This window comes from Miniopterus natalensis, chromosome 9 (assembly GCF_054644295.1).
Source record: "Miniopterus natalensis isolate mMinNat1 chromosome 9, mMinNat1.hap1, whole genome shotgun sequence".
In the NCBI taxonomy this organism is placed as follows: Eukaryota; Metazoa; Chordata; class Mammalia; order Chiroptera; family Miniopteridae; genus Miniopterus; species Miniopterus natalensis.
In genome coordinates, this window is record NC_142089.1 from 14705354 (window position 1) to 14723798 (window position 18445).

The 18445-nt window shown below is 46.4% G+C and overlaps 1 protein-coding gene across 2 annotated transcripts; it reads left to right on the forward strand.

Moving 5' to 3' along the window:
- The first annotated feature begins 3531 nt into the window (after positions 1 to 3531).
- Positions 3532 to 17000, forward strand: PIGV (phosphatidylinositol glycan anchor biosynthesis class V). 2 transcript variants are annotated; one of them, XM_016216607.2, is made up of 5 exons: positions 3532 to 3867; positions 4439 to 4522; positions 6763 to 6896; positions 10619 to 11740; positions 13296 to 17000. In XM_016216607.2, exons 3-5 carry the CDS (start codon positions 6819 to 6821, stop codon positions 13575 to 13577), a joined length of 1482 nt encoding a protein of 493 aa, XP_016072093.2. In that variant the 5' UTR covers positions 3532 to 3867; positions 4439 to 4522; positions 6763 to 6818; the 3' UTR covers positions 13578 to 17000. The 2 variants fall into 2 exon arrangements, with proteins under 2 accessions (XP_016072093.2, XP_087676363.1); XM_087820237.1 differs by lacking the exon at positions 10619 to 11740 and having other exon boundaries at positions 3539 to 3867.
- The last annotated feature ends 1445 nt before the right edge of the window (positions 17001 to 18445 follow it).

An 18445-nucleotide genomic window follows, 5' to 3' on the forward strand; every position in this document is an offset into this window, starting at 1 on the left:
TAAAGGATCAGTATTTGGGTTCTGCAATTGGGAAGTAGGACAGGACAGGGTCTTTGTCCTGGAGTGGATGGGCATCTTCAAGTGATACAGCAGAAGCCCAAAACATATGCTTTTGGCTACCCCAGATTTCAGGATGGATGTAAATGTCTCTCAACATCCTTGGAAACTGCCAATGAATGCCTTTTATCCATAGTGAAAGGAAGTAGCATAAAGTTCTGGTAAGGCACAGCTGCCTGTCATCACAGTCATTAGCACTGCCTACTAACAGTTGGCAGTGACAGGTATCAGAAGCCTATGTGGACACGTGTGTCCCATAATGCCATGGCCTCGAGGGCAACGTCCCAGATCAGGATAAGCTTCTCCAATATTCAAATAGGATTGGGGTCATGGAAGTTTAGTGTCTGGAAACTGAGTTACTGTGAATAGATACACTGTACCATTTCTCTGCTCAGCCTGGAGCCAAGGCCATCTCCAGATGTGGCAGGAGGAAGGCAAGCCAGCTACAGAGAGAAATGAGCTGTCAGGTTGCTTCAGGGAGGGGAGTGCTCCATGAGAACTTCCTCCACACTTTCAGCAGAAAAAGCACTTCTCTTTTCATTCAAGAGGGTGTAACAGCCCATCCTTACTGAGCACTTTGTGCCAAGCACTATAAAATCCATGAGGAAGATATTATTTCCATGAGGACAAGAACTGTGTCTGCCTTGCTCAGCGCTCATCCTCATCTTCGCTCACAGAGCAGGCACTCACATTTTGTTGAGTGAACCAAATAGGTAAGATAGGAATTTAGTGAAAGAGTAGTTAGGAGTTGGTGTGCCCTATGTAGTATTCTTGGGATAGCGGCTATAGCCCATAAGGACTTGTGTGGGGAAAAAGGAAGAGAGGGAAAGAGGTAAACCTAAGAAAAATTAAAACAGTGTGGAGTGTTAGAAAAAAACAGCCTGGGAGACTAGAGACCTACATTTAAGTCCCACCTCTGCACTAGCTCTGTAACTTCAGGCCAGTCACTTCCCTGAGTCTTTGCTCCTGCATTCATGAACTATAGGCATCACATTAAACGAGCTGATTTATTCACCAGATCTTTATTGAGTACATACAGTGCGCAAAGCACTGTTCTAAGTGCTGGCAATACTTTCAACAAGGCCCCCACTCTCACACGGAGCTTACATTTCTTAACAGGAAAACATGATGAGTAAAACTCATGGACAGGACAAGCAGGTGGTGATAAACGCTATGAAGAAAACAGAACAGGGTGATGGGATAGTACAGGGTAGTGCTTGTGGCTGGATAGTCAGGGAAGGCCTCTCTGAGGAGGTGGCTTTTAGCTGACATCTGAAGGCAGTGGGTTTGCCAAAGGGTGGTCTGGCAGTGAAGTGTTTCGAGCAGGGGAAATGGCATGAGCAGAGCCAGGCAGTATCAAAAAACACAAATGCTGTTACTCTTACATTCTGGAAACAGTAACATTGTTTAGGTCGGGGCTTGTATTATGAAATTGTTTCTTGATGGTGTAGGATATTTGCTTCTTAATGGAAGTGGCTGGGTGATGTAGAGCCTTTCTGGAGCCCTGGGATACATCTCCGTTTCCCTGGCTCCCCCACAGTGCTGGTAGCACAGCTGGCTCCATTTTAGCTGCTGACTCTAAAAGCACACTAGATAGATTTGCCTCTTCCACTACTTACAGCCTTGGAGGCCCAGAACCCCCTGCCACTCCACCTAGTCTTCTTCTGTTCTGACAAGTCAGAGCTTTGAGGGCACAAGATTCAGCTTCCCTGTTTTCCTGTGGGAGCAGGATCCAGAAAATGAAACAGGAAACAGAGCGGAAGGGGGAGGGGGTAGCAGAGAAGGAAAGGAAGGAGAAATTGCAGGAAAGTAGAGCAGAAGATCTGGACAAACTTCTACCTCTAAAGGGTGACAGTTGAGCTTTTAGAAAACAGTCTGACTTGTTACAAGAGATCCCTGTCCGTTTTACAAATAGATTTTTGAGGGAATTTAGTGTGGGCAGAGGGAAACTTAAGAATGCATTTCTTTTCCCAATGTGAATTCACAGAGCAAGGACAGTTCATTTGTCAGTTTTGTCTTTGCAAGCAGAGTGCTGCTTGGAGCCCCACAGATTTCTAGAGTCTCGAGCCACCACCTCAGGCCCCAGTCACTAGTGTGCCCTGCAGCTTTGTGGATTCACTCACAGGCCTCTGGAGCTAAGAACAAGTGTGTGTTACTGAAAAGCCTGGGGGAAGAGTCTTCTAAACTCCATTCCCCCCCCCCTCCTCCAATGCACAACTAAAATGTGATTTATACTTTATCCACCTTATACACAAAAAATACCTGAAGGGCAGTTTAGGTTTCAAGGCCTGAAATGAGTTACAAAGAATCAAAAGATACAGTCCCTGGCCCCCACAGAACTGATCTGGACTAGTTTGTGTGTTTTTTGCCGGAGAGATAGCAACCATCTCCTTTGTTCCCACCCACACGAGTAGCTGTTGCGGAAGATAAACCCCTCCCTCATCCAGTGCTGTGGCCTGAAGCTAACCCAGCCCCTGGCTTCGTTTGGAGGCAGATAACTGAAACCACAGAAGTCTCTGGAATCCTCAGAAACAAGAAATCCACCAACGGAGAAGGATTTATTATCTGTTTCCTCTAAGTAGGGTGCAGAGTTTTTCTAACAGTTTCCGTTACAGGGCTACCAACTGGCCGCTCCTCCCTAACAGACGGTTATGTTGAGTTGCTTTTTTTTTTCTTCTTTTTCGACCCCACTTCCTACGAGAGAAACTGCTCGAGTGAGGAGGGCGAGAGGAGCCCCGGGGGGTGTTCTCTTGAGTTTCCTTCACCATTCTCAGCCGCCTGAGGTGGGGCTGAGGATTGAAGTAGGACAGAAGGGCCCTAGTAGGTGGAGGAGAGGAAAGTCAGGGGGAATCCCCCACTTTCTTCACACCCAAGACGCAGGGTGCCGCTGCTGGCCACAGAAACCCCAAGAAGGCTTTTCTTCCTATTCAGAGAACATCTATTATGTGCCAGGCCCTGTGCTGAGCTGTTGTTGCCTGACAGCAGGGAAAGTGCTGCTCTGGCTTCTGTGAAGAGATCGAGGCCGCGGGGCAGCCCAACTCCAAGAGCCTTGACATTCATCGGGAACTCAGTGGACGCTCGCCGGACGGAGCTGGGGCAAGAACACCGACCCTGAGACAGCAGCCCCGGGGGACTAACTAAAGGCGGGGGAGGGGCTTGAGGAGAGAGCGGTGCAGGAGGGAAGTCTCCAGGTGTGCCACCCAGGCGGGAGGGTGACCGGACACGAGGCGCGGAGTTGAGGGGCTCCGCCGTCCCCGCCCCACTTGCCCGGAGTCATCATGGCCGCCGCGGAGGGGGCGGAGCAGCTCGGAGTTCGGGCAGGAGCGGGGCGGAGCAGCCGTCGGCGGAGCCAGTGCGCAGGCGCCGCTCGCTCGGGTCCCGGATGGAAGAGCTGAGGTTCGGGCCCCGCCTGGGAGGTCGCAACGGGCTGACGCTGGGGACTCGGCGCCAGCGTGGGTGCCCTGAAGTTCTTGGGGGAGGAAAATTGTCTAACGGAGGCGGAAGGAAAGGAGGTGGAGGCCGCTGAGAAGCGGGGAGCCCCTCCCCTCCGCCATAGCGGCCTCGGGTGCCGCCTCTTCCTTTTCGGTCTCCCGCCCTCCCCTGCCTTCCGGCCCTGCGGCCGGGCCTGGCCCTGTCGGCCCCCTCGAAAACACCCCCTGGGCCCTTTGGGGAGAGGAGATGCCCGATCCCAGCTTGGGACTGTGTGTGAAAGAAGCCGGCTAGAACGGGCTTTAGACGCGGCTGGGCTGGCAGAAGGTGGTCCCTGGCTCGCGACGACCAGCAAGGCTTCTCTGGCCTTGAGGACCCTTGGTTAGAGCGATTTTCTCACCTCACAGATGATGTTTGTCTCACCCAGAGGCTCCAGGGCTCCAATTCCGCAGGCTTCCCTGTGTTCTCAGATCGGGCCCTCCCTGCTCTCGGCACGCCCAACAAGATTACAGCCCAGGCCTCCCAAATCCAGCCGGGTAGAGGCCTGGGTTGTAATCCTGTCTCAGAAAGAGCGCATCCCCCTTTCGCCCGGATGAGGCCTGGTGGGAAGACCATGAGGTTTCAGAATTTTAAAAATGACATTCTCTTTAAATATAGCCTTGGTGAGCCTCAGTTTCCATATCTATAAACTGGCGATGGTAATTAATCCGGGCCTCGCAGGGTCTAATGAGATCTCTGATATAGAAACTATGGAGATTTTTATTACTCAGCACTCTGGGGCATGTTTATCTCACGGGAAAATAGAGTAAAACTCGTAGCTCTCTGTCCTGCCAGTTAAGAGAGAATGATTTGGCAATGGGGTTGTTGGGAAGTGAGGCTGGCAGATAGCTGAGAGGGAGAACTCACTGGCTTTATTTTGTTTTTACTTGGTTTAACTGTAAACTACGTGTAGGCTACAAGTCTCCTGTGGTCGCTGGGGCTAGAGCTTGACTCTGGAGAGAGGAAGGAAGAATGGCAGCCTGGTGAAGAGGCAGAGGTGGGTTAAGTGCTTTCCGTTTCTAACTTCTCTTATGCATGTGGGTGGGAACTAAAGAAGCGGAAAAAGTGAAATCACCCCAAGAATAGAGAACCAGCGGCCATGTGAGGTTGGCTATGCCTGTTTCTACGATTCCTCTCGGTTCAGCGAGTCAGATGTTAGAAATGTTGGGTAGATTCACAAACTACCTCCGCTCTCGGGTTTTCAAAAGCTTGCCTTTGAACTGAATTTTGATGAGCAAACCGGTGTGGCGTTGGTGGCCGCTCCCTTCCTCCTCGCTTCCTGGTGATGGAGTAAGCAGCAGGCGCCCCCTTGTGCTGAGGATAAGTACTGTTGCTATTGGCCGATCTTGCTCCCTTTCTGGAGAAATTTTATTTTCTTATGGCTTCTGTGACTTTGTAGTCTTCCTCTTAACAGGAGTATGGTGAGAGGAATACTTGGAGCAGTGATTTTAAAAAATATATGTTTTTCCTGGCAGGCATGGCTCAGTGGTTGAGTATTGACCTATGATTCAGGAAATTGAGGTTCAATTCCTGGTCAGGGCAGATACCGGGGTTGCAGGCTCCATCCCCAGTGGGGGGCATGCAGGAGGCAGCTGATCAGTGACTCTCTCATCATTGATGTTTCTCTCTTTCTCTCCCTCCTCTCTCTGAAATCAATAAAGACATGTTTTAAATATATATATGTGTGTATATATATATGTTTTTATTGATTTTTTTAAGAGAGGCAGGGAGAGGGAAGGAGAGAGAGAAACACCAATGAGAGAGAAGCATCCATCGGCTGCCTCCTGCACATCCCCTTCTGGGGATCAAGCCCACAACCCTGGCATGTGCCCTGACTGGGAATCGAACCAGTGGCCTCTTGGTTCATGGGTTGAGGCTCAACTACTAAGCAACACCAGCTGGGCTGGAGCAGTGATTTTATACCCAGAGCCCATGACCTAGTGATGCTCCTCCTGTTCTTGCCACTTCCACTCAATCAGAACACAGGCTTAAAATGTCTGTCTATGTGCTAGGTCCTGGGGATATAGCTGTGAACAAGACAGAGCAAAGTCCCTGTCCTCCTAAGCAACTTAATTAAGCAACAGCAATAAAAGACCACACAGCAGAGTGCAGTGAGAGCATATCACATAGTCTGGTGAAGGTCAGAGAGGAATTCCAGACCAGCTATACCTAAAGGTTCGGTAAGTATTAGCCAGATAAGAGAAGAAAGAAAAGTATTCCAGCCCTCCCTGTTTTAATTTCTCAGTTTAAAGATTTTTTTCCCTTTAGGGATGGAGCCTTGACACAAATCAGGAACTCAGTGGGTGTTTGGGAGCAAGAACACCAAATCAAGGGGTTGCCTCTAGTGCTCTTGCCCTTCCTTCTGATTTCCTAGATTAGTTCTGTAGGAGCCATTGCTACTTCTTTTAGCCCAAGAAATTTTTTTTATAAAAAAGCCTTGAAGTGCATTCCTTGCCTTAGAATGGCTTTACAATTGTTTGTACATTGCTGCCATTCCAACAAAGAGATGGGAAATAAGTCTTCTCCATCCCTAGCAGTCAATTCTGTCTTCCCCCTAAGTTTGTTTTAGCAATGTGAGCTGGCTCAAGTCTGCCAAGTGGTGGTTTTCTTTTCCTTCTCCACTTAATTTAACAGACCAGTTGAGCACACATCAGAGAGCTAAGCTAGAGTGTGTAGTCATTATGGTCTTCCAGTTCAGTTCTATGCCCCATTTTTGGGACTCTGGTTTGGGACCTAGTTTATTATTCTGGGCAAGAGGAAAAGGGCACACACCAAATAATAGCAACCACAATATAGATGTAGTAGTACTTCTTCACACTTTGGTCCATTTCACCATCATGACAGTTTTGCGAGATGGGCAAAATAATCTGATCTCATTTTATACATAAACACTGAGGTTCAGAAGGACTAAATGAGAACTTGTGAGTGACAGAGCCAGGACTGGAACCTAGGTCTTTAGTTCCTGCGTACAGGGCACTCAACAGGCTTTTAAAAGATTTTCTGTGAATTTAGCTTTCCAATTTCATGCCTATCTGTGTGGAACTTTCCCAACAAGTATATAGTGCCTCAGAGTGACACCAAATGACATCTGCCTTCGAGATGCTTTTCCTTCATCCGGGAAGTTAAGTGGTTAAATTTGCCTAGTAATGCTGAAGGGGGAGTCTCCTGTGAAGAATGCTTTCAAGAATTTACTTTCAGCTCATGTGTGACATTTCCCTCTTGGGTTTTGGAGTTTAGAAGCCTGAGGGAGCTCAGTCCTGGCAGCAACACCCCTGAATTCCTGTGGTGAGAGGATGTGGCCCCTGGACCCATCCCGGAAAGAGGTGCTGAGGTTTGCTGTCAGCTGCCGGGTCCTGACGCTGGTGCTGCAGGTCAGTCTCTGATCTTTTGCCCTGAACATGCCGTTTCCGCATGACTGGGATAGACACTAAGAATAGTCCCCCTCTTTTTTTCACCTCCCAGGTGTGCCCCTCCATGTGGTTGGAACCATAGACACTTAGGCTTCGTAGCTGAAAAGTGGGCAGGACTCAGGAATGGTCTTTAATCCCTTGTTTTACACATGAAGCAGCAGAGGCCCAGAAAGGTTAAAGAACTTCCCTAAAGTCACACAGGAAGTTAGAGAAGGGCCAGAATCACACCCCGGGTTTTCTAACTTCTGAACTCGGGATCTTTCCAACAGATCATGATGTCCTGTAACCAGAAATGCCATTAGGGTGTGACAGCTCAAGGCATTGCTCTGGATCCCCTAAATGGAGACTGAGCACTATGTCAGTCAGTTGAGTGGGAAAGAGGTGGCACTGTTCTGGGGCCATCTGTGTATATTCATTTAGTCAGTTGTGTCTCCTGCTCTTCTCCCATGTGTCTCCCCTTGCTGCCTCTCCCACACACAGCCCTCAGAATGCATTTGCACTTTTGCAAAACTCCCTTTCCCCTCCAAGGCTGTCCTTATACATATTTTAATCAAATTTTATATATGTATGAATTATATCCAGTGCCTAGCACAGTGCCCAGTGCTTAGTAGGTCCTTAGTATGTGTTGGTGAATGTAGTCAACACTCTTGGTATGTTATATTAGCATAATTATTTGTGCCTTTTATCACAAGCTTCGTTATCTCTGAGGCTCATAGCTGGTTCCTTTGTGGTGTGGAAATCTCCTTTCCTCTCTTATCCCGTACTATCGGAGAAATAGCAGGCTCTGCTGGCTCCCAGGTTTAGTTAAAAGCATCTTCAACATGGAGACTGGGGCTGTTATCTCTGTCACACCTGTCCCATTTGTTTTCACTGTTTGAAGTGGCCTGATTACCAAAAAAACTGACCAAAAAGAGAAAGAGCCTTAAAAATGGGTTTATACTCCTGGTACCAGGCTGGAGAAACTGACTCGATAGTTTTGAACCAGTATCAGCTGAGTCATTGGCAGAACCAATGGAGCAGTACTGTGAATTGCATCTGGGATAGGGAACCAGGACAGCTGGGTTCTAATTCAGATGGTGATTTGGAAACAAGGATGTTTTCTAGACTGTTCATTCAACTACCAAAAGTTTATTAGGTGCCTACTCTGTTCCATGAACTGTGCTAGGTGGCGAGTATAAAAACCATGGTCTTTGCCTGGCCAGTGTGGCTCAGTGGTTGAACATCGATCCATGAACCAGGAGGTCACAGTTCGATTCCCGGTCAGGGCACATGCCCGGGTTGCAGGCTTGATCCCCAGTGGGGAGCATGCAGGAGGCAGCCAATTGATGATTCTCTCTTACTATGTTTCTATTTCTCTCTCTCCTTCCCTTACTTTCTCTGAAAACGTATTTTAAAAATAAATAAGTCATAGTCTCTTTTCCCTTAAGTAACTGACAATCTAATGGGGCAAAAAGATATTTAACAATAATGCTATTTCTTTATTTCTCCCATTGTGCCACCCCTTCCAGTTTTAAAGCTCATGCCATCAGGCTATATTGCCAGTTGCCCTTCATTGTTGCTGTCATCTGTGTTAATGACAGCTCATTCCTCCTCATTCATTGAAAGTTTTAGATCCTGATTCACTTTCCAGCACAATTGTTGATTTCCTGGTAATTTGAATAAAGCTGATATATGTGGCCACTATTTCCTATCTTTTCAGCTCACCGCCTCTAGTACCCCAGCTCTAATGAGTCTTCCAACCCCTCAGGATTTATAATCCATTGATCCTACCACTGTTTCGTTGACTCTCACCCACCTCAGGGTTTCCGCTCCACTTCTTCCTAGCTTAGATTTTATGCTCCATCATGCATACCCACACAACTCACTTGCTCCATTCTCCCTCTGTCCAACCTTGGTTAAATTCAGTTCTCTGTCCATTTCATGCTTGCATCTGCCCAGAGTAAAACACACAGCTGTAGCAACTAGTTTCCTTTTATTCAAGATCATTAACCCAACTGAGTCCTTAGCAATACCTGGCAGTGTTAGTGTATTTCCCTGGTGTGTGTGTGTGTGTGTGTGTACACACACACACACACACACACACACACACACGCCATTTTTCTGCACATCAGAATCACCTGGGGGCGCATTAAAACAATCTCAATGCCCAAGCTGTAACCCATACCAGTTAAATCATTAACTGGGGGAGGAACCCAGGCATCAGTATTTTTAAAACTACCTGGGTGATTCCAGTGCACGGCCTGTTTTGAGAACTGATATCATAGGTGACTTATTTTACATGTGTTAGTCTTTACTCAAGTCTCTAACATCTTTTCCCCAAATTGCTTTCCTGAGTGAAAACTTAGAAAAATAGGAGCAATCAGAAGCGACTTTCTGAATGCTAGCACCACATCCGTCAGCATTCCTGCATCTTCGCCTCTGTGCCTTCACTGCGGAAGGTTGGGTGAGCTGTCTCTCCTGCTCTCCAAGGCTCACTCCTCCACCTGTGCAGCAGATTCTGGATTCTGTCCCCTTTTGCCTGCTCCAGCAGTTCTCTGTTATCTTTCTTGCATACTCTTTTCCTTTCCACTGGATTATTCCCACTGGCAAACAAATACTTATCTCCCACCTTAAAAAAAAAGATTTCTCGATCCCACACATTGTCATTCACCTACTATACGCCATTTCTCTGCTCCCCTTTATAGCCAGCCTCCTCCAAATAGTTGTCTGTATGCACTATCTCCCTTCTCCCCTTTGCTGTTGAACCCACTATAGGCAATCTTCTCTCTCCTCCACCCCACTGAAATAGTTCTTGTCAAAGTCACCAGTGACCTTCACATTGCTAAATCTAGTGGTCAGTTTTCAGTCCCCCTCTTAGTGGACCTATTGGTAGCATTTAACAAAACTGATCACTCCCTTGCTTCACTTGGCTCTAAGACACCATGCTCTTCTGGTTTTCCCCCTACCTCACTGACTATTCCTTATTTTTTTTTTATGATTTCGAAAGCACATTTATTAAAGCTGGGGACAGTTAAACAAGGAAGGGCTTAGGATAAAAGAAGCAACTCTTCAATCCTAGTTGGGGCTGCTTTGGCTCTCTAGAAATGTTATAGAAAAGAAATGAGTCTGGGCGGAGCTGCTTTGGCTCTCTGAGAAATCAGAGAAAAGGGGACCTTGGAGACAAGTTCAGAGAGTTAGCCCAGGACGAACTGCCCACTGCTATTGCTCCCCTGGTTGCAAGTCTCACGGGTTCCCTTAGAGTTTAGGAGATGCACACCTGTGGGGGAAAAGGGGGAAGGGAAAGGGCACAGGGGTGCTCTCGGGAAGGGGGGTGCACCTGACTTTTCCTTCTTTATCTTCACTGCTGGATCCTAACCCTCTTTCAAGTCACTAAATGTTGATGTGTCCAGGGCCCAGTCCTTGGATCTCTATCTGTACATCCTAGTGCTCTCATTCAGTATGATACCTTTAAATACCGCCCATGTACTTATGACTCCCAAATTTATATCTCTAGCCCTGATCACTCTTCTGACTTTCAGACTCATATATCTCACTGCCTCATTGACCTCTGCTCTGGAATGTCCAATGCAAACTTAACCAGTCCAAAACTGACTGATTCCCCCAACAAATCTGTTCTTAATTTTATTAAATAATATTTTCTTCCAGTTGCTCAACCAAAATCCTGGTTCTCCTTCATCCCACAGGCTCTCTTCAATGCCATCATCCCAGATCATCATGCAGAAGCCTTCTCTCCTCCTCGCCTTGCCCCTTCAGGCTCTGTGGACCAACTTGTGGAAGGTCTCCTGGGTGGCCTGTCTCATTGGGATGCTGAACACTTTCTCTTCATTGCTGAGCATGGCTACCTGTATGAGCACAACTTTGCCTTCTTCCCTGGTTTCCCCCTGGCCCTTTTGGTGGGGACTGAATTGCTGAGACCCCTGCGGGGGTTACTGAGCCTACGGAGTTGTCTGTTAATCTCAGTAGCATTGTTCAATTCCTTGTTCTCTATCCTGGCTGCAGTCGCACTTCACGACCTGGGCTGTCTGGTTTTGCACTGTCCCCGCCAGGCCTTTTATGGAGCACTACTTTTCTGCCTCAGCCCTGCCAATGTCTTCCTGGCCGCTGGTTACTCAGAAGCTTTGTTTGCCCTCCTGACATTCACCGCCATGGGGCAGCTGGAAAGGGGCCGAAGCTGGACTAGTGGACTCCTCTTTGCCCTTGCCACTGGTGTACGCTCCAATGGGCTGGTCAACATTGGCTTTCTCGTGCATTCTCAGTGCCAAGGCTTTTTCTCTTCTTTCATGGTGCTGAATCCTCTCAGACAGTTCTTGAAGCTGGTGGGCTCTGTGTCCCTGTCCATGCTTACACTTGGCCTTCCCTTTGCCCTCTTTCAGTATTATGCCTACACCCAGTTCTGTCTGCCAGGCTCAGCCCACTCCATCCCTAAGCCCTTGCTGCAGTTAGCTATGGACAAGGGCTACCGGATTGCAGAGGGAAACAAGCCACCTTGGTGCTCCTGGGGACTTCCCCTAATATACAGCTATATCCAGGATATCTACTGGAATGTTGGCTTTTTGAGATACTATGAGCTTAAACAGGTGCCCAATTTTCTGCTGGCTGTACCAGTGGCTATACTGGTTGCCTGGGCAACTTGGACATATGTGACCACCCACCCTTGGCTCTGCCTCACACTTGGGATGCGAAGGAACAAGAACATTGAGACCCTAGAGAAGCCTGACCCCGGATTCCTCAGTCCTCGGGTATTTGTGTACCTGGTTCACGCTGTGGCACTGCTGCTGTTTGGTAGTTTGTGCATGCACGTTCAGGTGAGGTGGGTTCCTGGCTGGGGAAAGGATGCGAGTATAGGCAGAACCCCTGGGTCAGGAATGGGGAAGATGACGAACTTCTCCCATTTGAGTGATCTGTGCCTAATTTATGTATGTATGTATGTATGTATGTATTTATTTTAAGTATGTTTTTATTGATTTTAGAGAAAGAGGAAGAGAGAGATAGAAGCATCAATGAGATGCTCCTGCACACCCCCTACTGGGTATCGAGCCCAAAACCCCAGGCATGTGTTCTGACCAGGAATCAAACCGGTGACCTCTTGGTACATGGGCCAACACTCAACCAACTGAGTCACACTGGCCAGGCTGTGCCTGTATTATTTATTCAACAACTATGTGGGGGCTTTGTTTTTGCTAGACCTGGGTCAGACCACTGAAGATGGAACATGAGCAAGATAAGATTCCTGCCCTAGTGGGTCTCATGATAGAAATGGGAGACAGACATTTAACAGATAAAATTATAGCACTGTGGGATGGGAGAGGACTTGCTGTTTTGAGACAAGGTATTGTGGAAGTACAGAGGGAAAAAGTAGCTGACTGAAGGAGGGCATCAGATTTTGGCCAGGTTGTAAAAAATAAGGAATTCCACTTAAGAAGCAAAGGAAGAACATTCTGGGCAAATGAAGGATGTGTGCAAAGACGAGAGTTGTGACAGGACCTGATTTGACTGAGAAATAGGAATCAGCACAGATAATACCTCTGGGACTTCCCCCTAATACATAGTTATACCCAAAATGTCAACGTGATAGTTGACTTTCTGAGATACTCTGAGCGAATGCTCAGTTTTCAGAGAAACATCTTGTGCAGTGTTTGGGGTGCAGGTGGGATAGAAAGGGATGGGAAAGGTTTGATCGTTTGATTTTTTTTTTTTGTTCCTGGCTGTGGCCTGTTTCAACTTAATCCCAAGGAAGTCTTTTGGTCTCCATGCTGGCCACTCCTTAGCAGTTTCTGCCTCTCAGAGGCACACATTGGCTGTTCGTAAAGTTTTCTGAGCTGTGTGAATAAGAGGCTCGGGAAACAGAAGCCAGCGTTCTGTGTTTATAGCTGGGTTAGCTAGTAGAGGGAGTGCCAGCAAAGCTTAGCCTTGATGAGGGAGGCCATTTGTCTCTGAATTCCCTTAGAAGGGAGCATGTTGAACCATAGCATCCTCTGCCCCCTTTCCCTCTGCTTTGCCATCCCCACAGGATAGGGGAACCACCTTAGGTTCCCAAAGCCCCACGCCATAGCCTAGCGTTTATAGAGTCCAGGCCCTGGGGTAAAATTGGACCCCGCAGAGATTTTTGTATTGATTGACCCATTATTGTGGTAATTAGTCTGTAGCTATGTTTATTTGTAACATTGAGGTCACTTGGCTAGTATCACACACAGCTTTATAAGGCAGATCCTAAGCTCTACTAAATTTTGTGTCTAGTATAATACATTTCTAGTCATGGAGTTATAGTTCACCCAGCAGCAGGGAAGCCCCAGGCTGGTCCAATTTGAGGCAGTGACATTCCAATAAATGTGTGGGTTTCCCCTCTCTTATGATTTCCAGGTTCTCACCAGGTTTTTGGGCTCCTCCACTCCTATTGTATACTGGTTTCCAGCTCACTTGCTTCAGGATCAAGAGCCACTGCTGAGATCCCTAGAGACTGTGCCTTGGAAGCCTTTTGCAGGAGACTCCCCATCAGGACAAAAGGTCCCCAGAAATTCTATCATGGGACTGTTGTACAACTGGAAAATGTGTTCTCTAGTCACACGATGCATTCTAGGCTACTTCCTGACTTACTGGCTCCTGGGACTACTCCTACATTGCAACTTCCTGCCTTGGACATGACCTGGAACCTCAGGGGACAGACTTGAAGCCAACTTAACCAGGGATCTGAAAGTACAAATACATAAATGCACTGCCTGCGCTGCCTCGGGATCCTTACTCTGTCCATTGGAACCTCTCTGTTTGAAGGTTGGTTAGGAATGGGAGGAGTGTGAGCCACTAGAGAGCCCCTAATGGTCCTGGCTATGGAAAATTTTAGAGTAGTAACTATTTTTGCAGTAAGTGAAAAAAATCTTATTCCAAGTCTAAAGCATACCTAGATCTGTCTTTTCAACCAAGCACAGCAGAGATAAGTCTTAAACTTACACTGACCCACATGTAAATTTAAATGTAAATGATTTAAATATAAATTTCATCAGCCCTGGCTGGGTAGCTCAGTTGGTTGGAGCATCGTCCCAATGCACCAAGGTTTTGGGTTTAATCCCCAGGCAAGGCACATACAAGAATCAACCAATGAGCCCTAGCCAGTTTGGCTCAGTGGTTAGAGCATCGGCCCGCAGACTGAAGAGTCTCGGGTTTGATTGTGGCCAAGGGTATGTACGTTGGTTGCAGGCTCAATCCCTGGCCCTGGTCAGGGCACATGCAGGAGACAACCAATCAATGTGTCTCTGTCACATTGATGTTTCTCCCTCCCTCCCCCTCCCGCTCTCTGAAAAAGCAATGGAATATCCTTAGGCCCTGCGATGTGGCTCAGTGAATTGAGCATCGACCTATGCACCAAGAGGTCGCTGGTTCAATTCCTGGTCAGGGTACATGCCTGGGTTGCAGGCTCGATCCCCAGTAGGGGGTATGCAGGAGGCTGTTGATCGATGTTTCTCTCTCATCAGTGTTTCTATCTCTCCCTTTCCCTTCCTCTCTCAAATCAATAAAAACATTAAAATATATATATATATATATCCTCAGGTGAGGATTTAAAAAAAAAAAAGATCAACCAGTGAGTGCATAGATAGGTGGAACAACAAATCATTGTTTCTTTCTTTCTCTGCCCCCCTTCCCCTCTCTCAAAATCAATTTTTAAAAATATATAAATATATATAATAAATAAATGTAAATTTTCTCAAAGGTTCTAGCTAACAGGCTGGTAATAGTCCACACATGATGGCAGAGGCCTGAACAATGCAGTGGCAATAGTAAGTAAAGTGGGACCTTCTTTTCTAAATGGGACATTGTTTCTGATTATCTTTTTAAATGATTTGTTCATTTATTTATATGAAAACTCTTACAAAGGTATTCAGATTAAACAACTTTTGGTTATACAAGCAATCAATTACCTTTTTAAAAATAATACAAATTACTTGGGGGGAAAAGTCATAGTAAGAAGAGCATTGCCCAAGGAAGCAGGAGACCCGGATTCTGGTCCTCTCAGTAAAACCCACTTACCAGCCGTGTGACCTTGGGAGAGTTTTCAGAGCCGGCGTACCTCCTCTGAAACTGGGGGAAATGATATTACCCCATAAGGGGATCTAGGGGTTGGGGGAAATTTTTCTTGTAGGTCCCTTTTCTAAAATCTTCAGAGCTGCCTTTAACAATGGAATCATCCCATTCTAAATGCTTATGTAGAGGCTCAAACGTAATTTTAAGAGAAAATATTCAGTTCTGCTTTCAGCACTTAGAAGAAACTCCCCCCCCTCCTTGGGTGCAACTCTGAGGAGTAACTTAAGTGAGCTTTTCTTTGAATGTGGGAATGCAGTGGCGCCTGGCAAGTAGGCCCTTGGTCCTGCATGGGCAAACCTATACCAGGCAGCTGAGTGGTCAAAGCTGTCACTGGTTTGCCTGCCATGCCGAAGTGCCTGTGCTTGCTTGATTGGTAGACATGGGTCAGAGGAGCCAACATGGCAGCATGAATTAATAAATTGTAGGTAAATCCAAGGTTGAGTAAAATGGTATCTGACTGGCCCCATTTGGTTATGAGCCCATCACTTTAATGGTAGTAGGATCATTAAATAATTTTACATTCTTTGAGCCAAGTAAGAGGTTCTGCATCATCACCATTCATTCCCCATTTGAGCAAAAAATCCCAACAAGCAGAAACTTCAAAATAAATGGTTAATCATAAGCAGCTCTCGAGAGCCCTGAGAATTGGAATTTTGACACACTCCCTCTGACCATGACAGAAAGTTAAACTTGCCAGCTGAAGGGAAGCTCCTGGCTGAGACCCAGCACCCTCTGTTGGAGCTTCTCTAATCAGCCTGGCCAATAAGCATTTCCCATCCATTACCCCAGCTTTCGCACAGCTGAGAGAATTTGGTCCAGAGTCAAATGCTTCTGAAAATGTACACACAGATTGGGGCAGCCCTCTGCCTTCTGCCAAGACACCCAAGTGCCCTTCTTGGCAAAAGATCATCCCTGCCCTAGTGTCCTTCCACTTGGCAGAAATTGTTCCCTCCCTCCCTCATCAACGGCTGCAAATCCAGGGACTTCCACCCTGTGTTCAGGAAGAGCTGAGGTCCTGTTTCAGCTCTTCATTGCAAAAGTAGGAGCACTAGACTCTGCTCTCATGCTTTCTCCTCTTTGCCTCTTCTTGGGGGATAATCAGGAATGATTGGTCCCCTACTGGAAGAGGTGACTCAGACTCCACATGGTGGGGAGTGATTTCACTGCTCTGGCAGTTTCAGCTTAACCTTTACACTAGATCTCATCACCTCCAGAAACAAGTAATTTCAAGGACCAGAGACCCTATAAATGGGAATGTCATCTTCTCAACTAAATCACTCTGGTATCTAGCAAAGACCATTATGGTTACAATTGATCATAGAAGAGAGCACCGAGGACCCCAGATAGGTGGACGCACCTGGTGTGACCTGGAGACAACACAGTTTTCTCTTTGACCTTGGTGGGATGGAGTTGCTGTTCTCTAAGGATCTAAGGAATGGGCTGATTTTATGGCCAGCAGCTGTCCTTTTACCATCCTATTAACAGTCTTTTAATAGTCTGGGAGAAGGACATGAAGGGCCCAAGGCAGGAAGCTTCCTGTTTACCCTGAGGTCTAACAATGCTGCAGCTGGGTTGGGCGTCTACAATTTCAGAGAAAAGTAATTTCCTTCTAAGACACAACTAAAACAGAAACCAGAGCTTCATGTACCTAGAAGTCTATGCTTTTTTTCTTTAATGAAGGTGGGAGGAGAGGGAATGTTTGACATGTCTTTACCAGTCCCCTTGGGGGGGGGGGAGTCACTCCTTTTCTTGAACAGACCCTCTCACCTTCATCTAAAAATGTAATGTATGTGCCCGGCCAGCATGGCTCAGCGGTTGAGCATCGACCTATGATCCAGGAGATAGATCATGGTTTGATTCCCAGTCAGGGCACATGCCCCGTGGTTGCGGGCTCAGTCCCCAGTGGATTAGCGACTCTCTCATCATTCATGTTTCTATCTCTCTACCTCTCCCTTCCTCTCTCTGAAATCAATAAAGACATATTTTTTTAAATGTAATGTGTGCAAGCTCAAGGGATTTGAAGTTGGTTGATTCAGCAATTGTTTATTTCTACTTTAGGGGAATAAAGATTACTCACTATGCCTCCCTTTCTCAAATAATTATCTCATAGAGTTTCTAGCAGATACACAGAAACATTAATCAAGATAGAAACATCAATTCTCGGGAATTAAGAGATACTCTGTATCTCTGTGCTTGAACTTTTTATGATGAGGATGAATTAAAGCTTTACTCATATGTGTAGGAAAAGGTAAGTGAGGTACTGAGTAAGTACTCTGTAAATTCAAACAAGGTGGAGATACCTTCCAGCTTGGAATACCTGTAAAGGCTTCATAGAGAAATGCCTTTGAGCTAGACTTTGAAGGACAGGTAGAATTTGAAAGTTAAGGGCAGAGAATGAGTATAGGACGCAGGAAATGGAACAGGACAGGAAGAGAGCTTAGTTTGAGTGGAACTGAGGTATTGTCATTATTGAGAACTAGGCCTTGAAATCAGCCCCAAGCCTAACTCTACTGTGTACTAGTTATGTTTACTAGTTGTGTAAACATAAGCCAGATACTGAGTCTCTAAGACTCAGTTTATTAATCTGTAAAATGTGGGTAACACTTTAGCACATAGATGTGAATACAGACATCTGTCTCATACATAGGCTTGTTGTGGGAATTAATTGAAAAGTGTTTAGAACAGTACTAAGGGAATAGCTGCATTTGGACATGTTGAGTTAACAATGCTATCAGCACATTCATATGCCAAGAAATGTGGAACGAGACAAGGAGAGGGGTCAGGGAGCCATCCAACCAGACATATTACAGCAGCCATGAGATTGGGTTTGATTGTCAAAAGGAAAAGTGTAGAGAGAGAGGGAGGGTCTATAAGACCTTGGGCAAGAGACTCAACTTCTCTAAACCTATTTTCTCATCTCTAAAATAGGAGTGATAGCATCTATCACACAGAGTAGTGAGGATTAAATGGGACACTAGATAAAGCACTAGCATGGTGCCCGACACATAGAACTTCATGAAAAAAACCACCAACTTCATGATGTTAGCTGCCATTATTACCATTATCATTATCATCATCATTAAAGGACTAGAAGCAAATAGTTTCAGGGGAAGGGAAAGTTTTAAGAAAAAAGAAATGGTTAAGGTTAAGGAAAGGATGAGAAAAGTAGGCTAACTGCTGTAGCAACTCCCAAAACGCAGTGTCTTAAAAATAAGAGTTTCTTTTTTTTTTTTTTTTTAATCCTCACCTGATGATATGTTTTTTACTGATCTTAGAGAGAGAGGAAGGGGGAGAGAGAGAAACATCGATTGGTTGCCTCTCGCATGTGCACAAAGTAGGAATCAAACCTGCAACCTAGGTATGTGCCCTGATCTGGAATGGAACCTGCAACCTTTTGGTCTATGGGACTACGCTCCAACTGAGCTACCAGCCAGGGC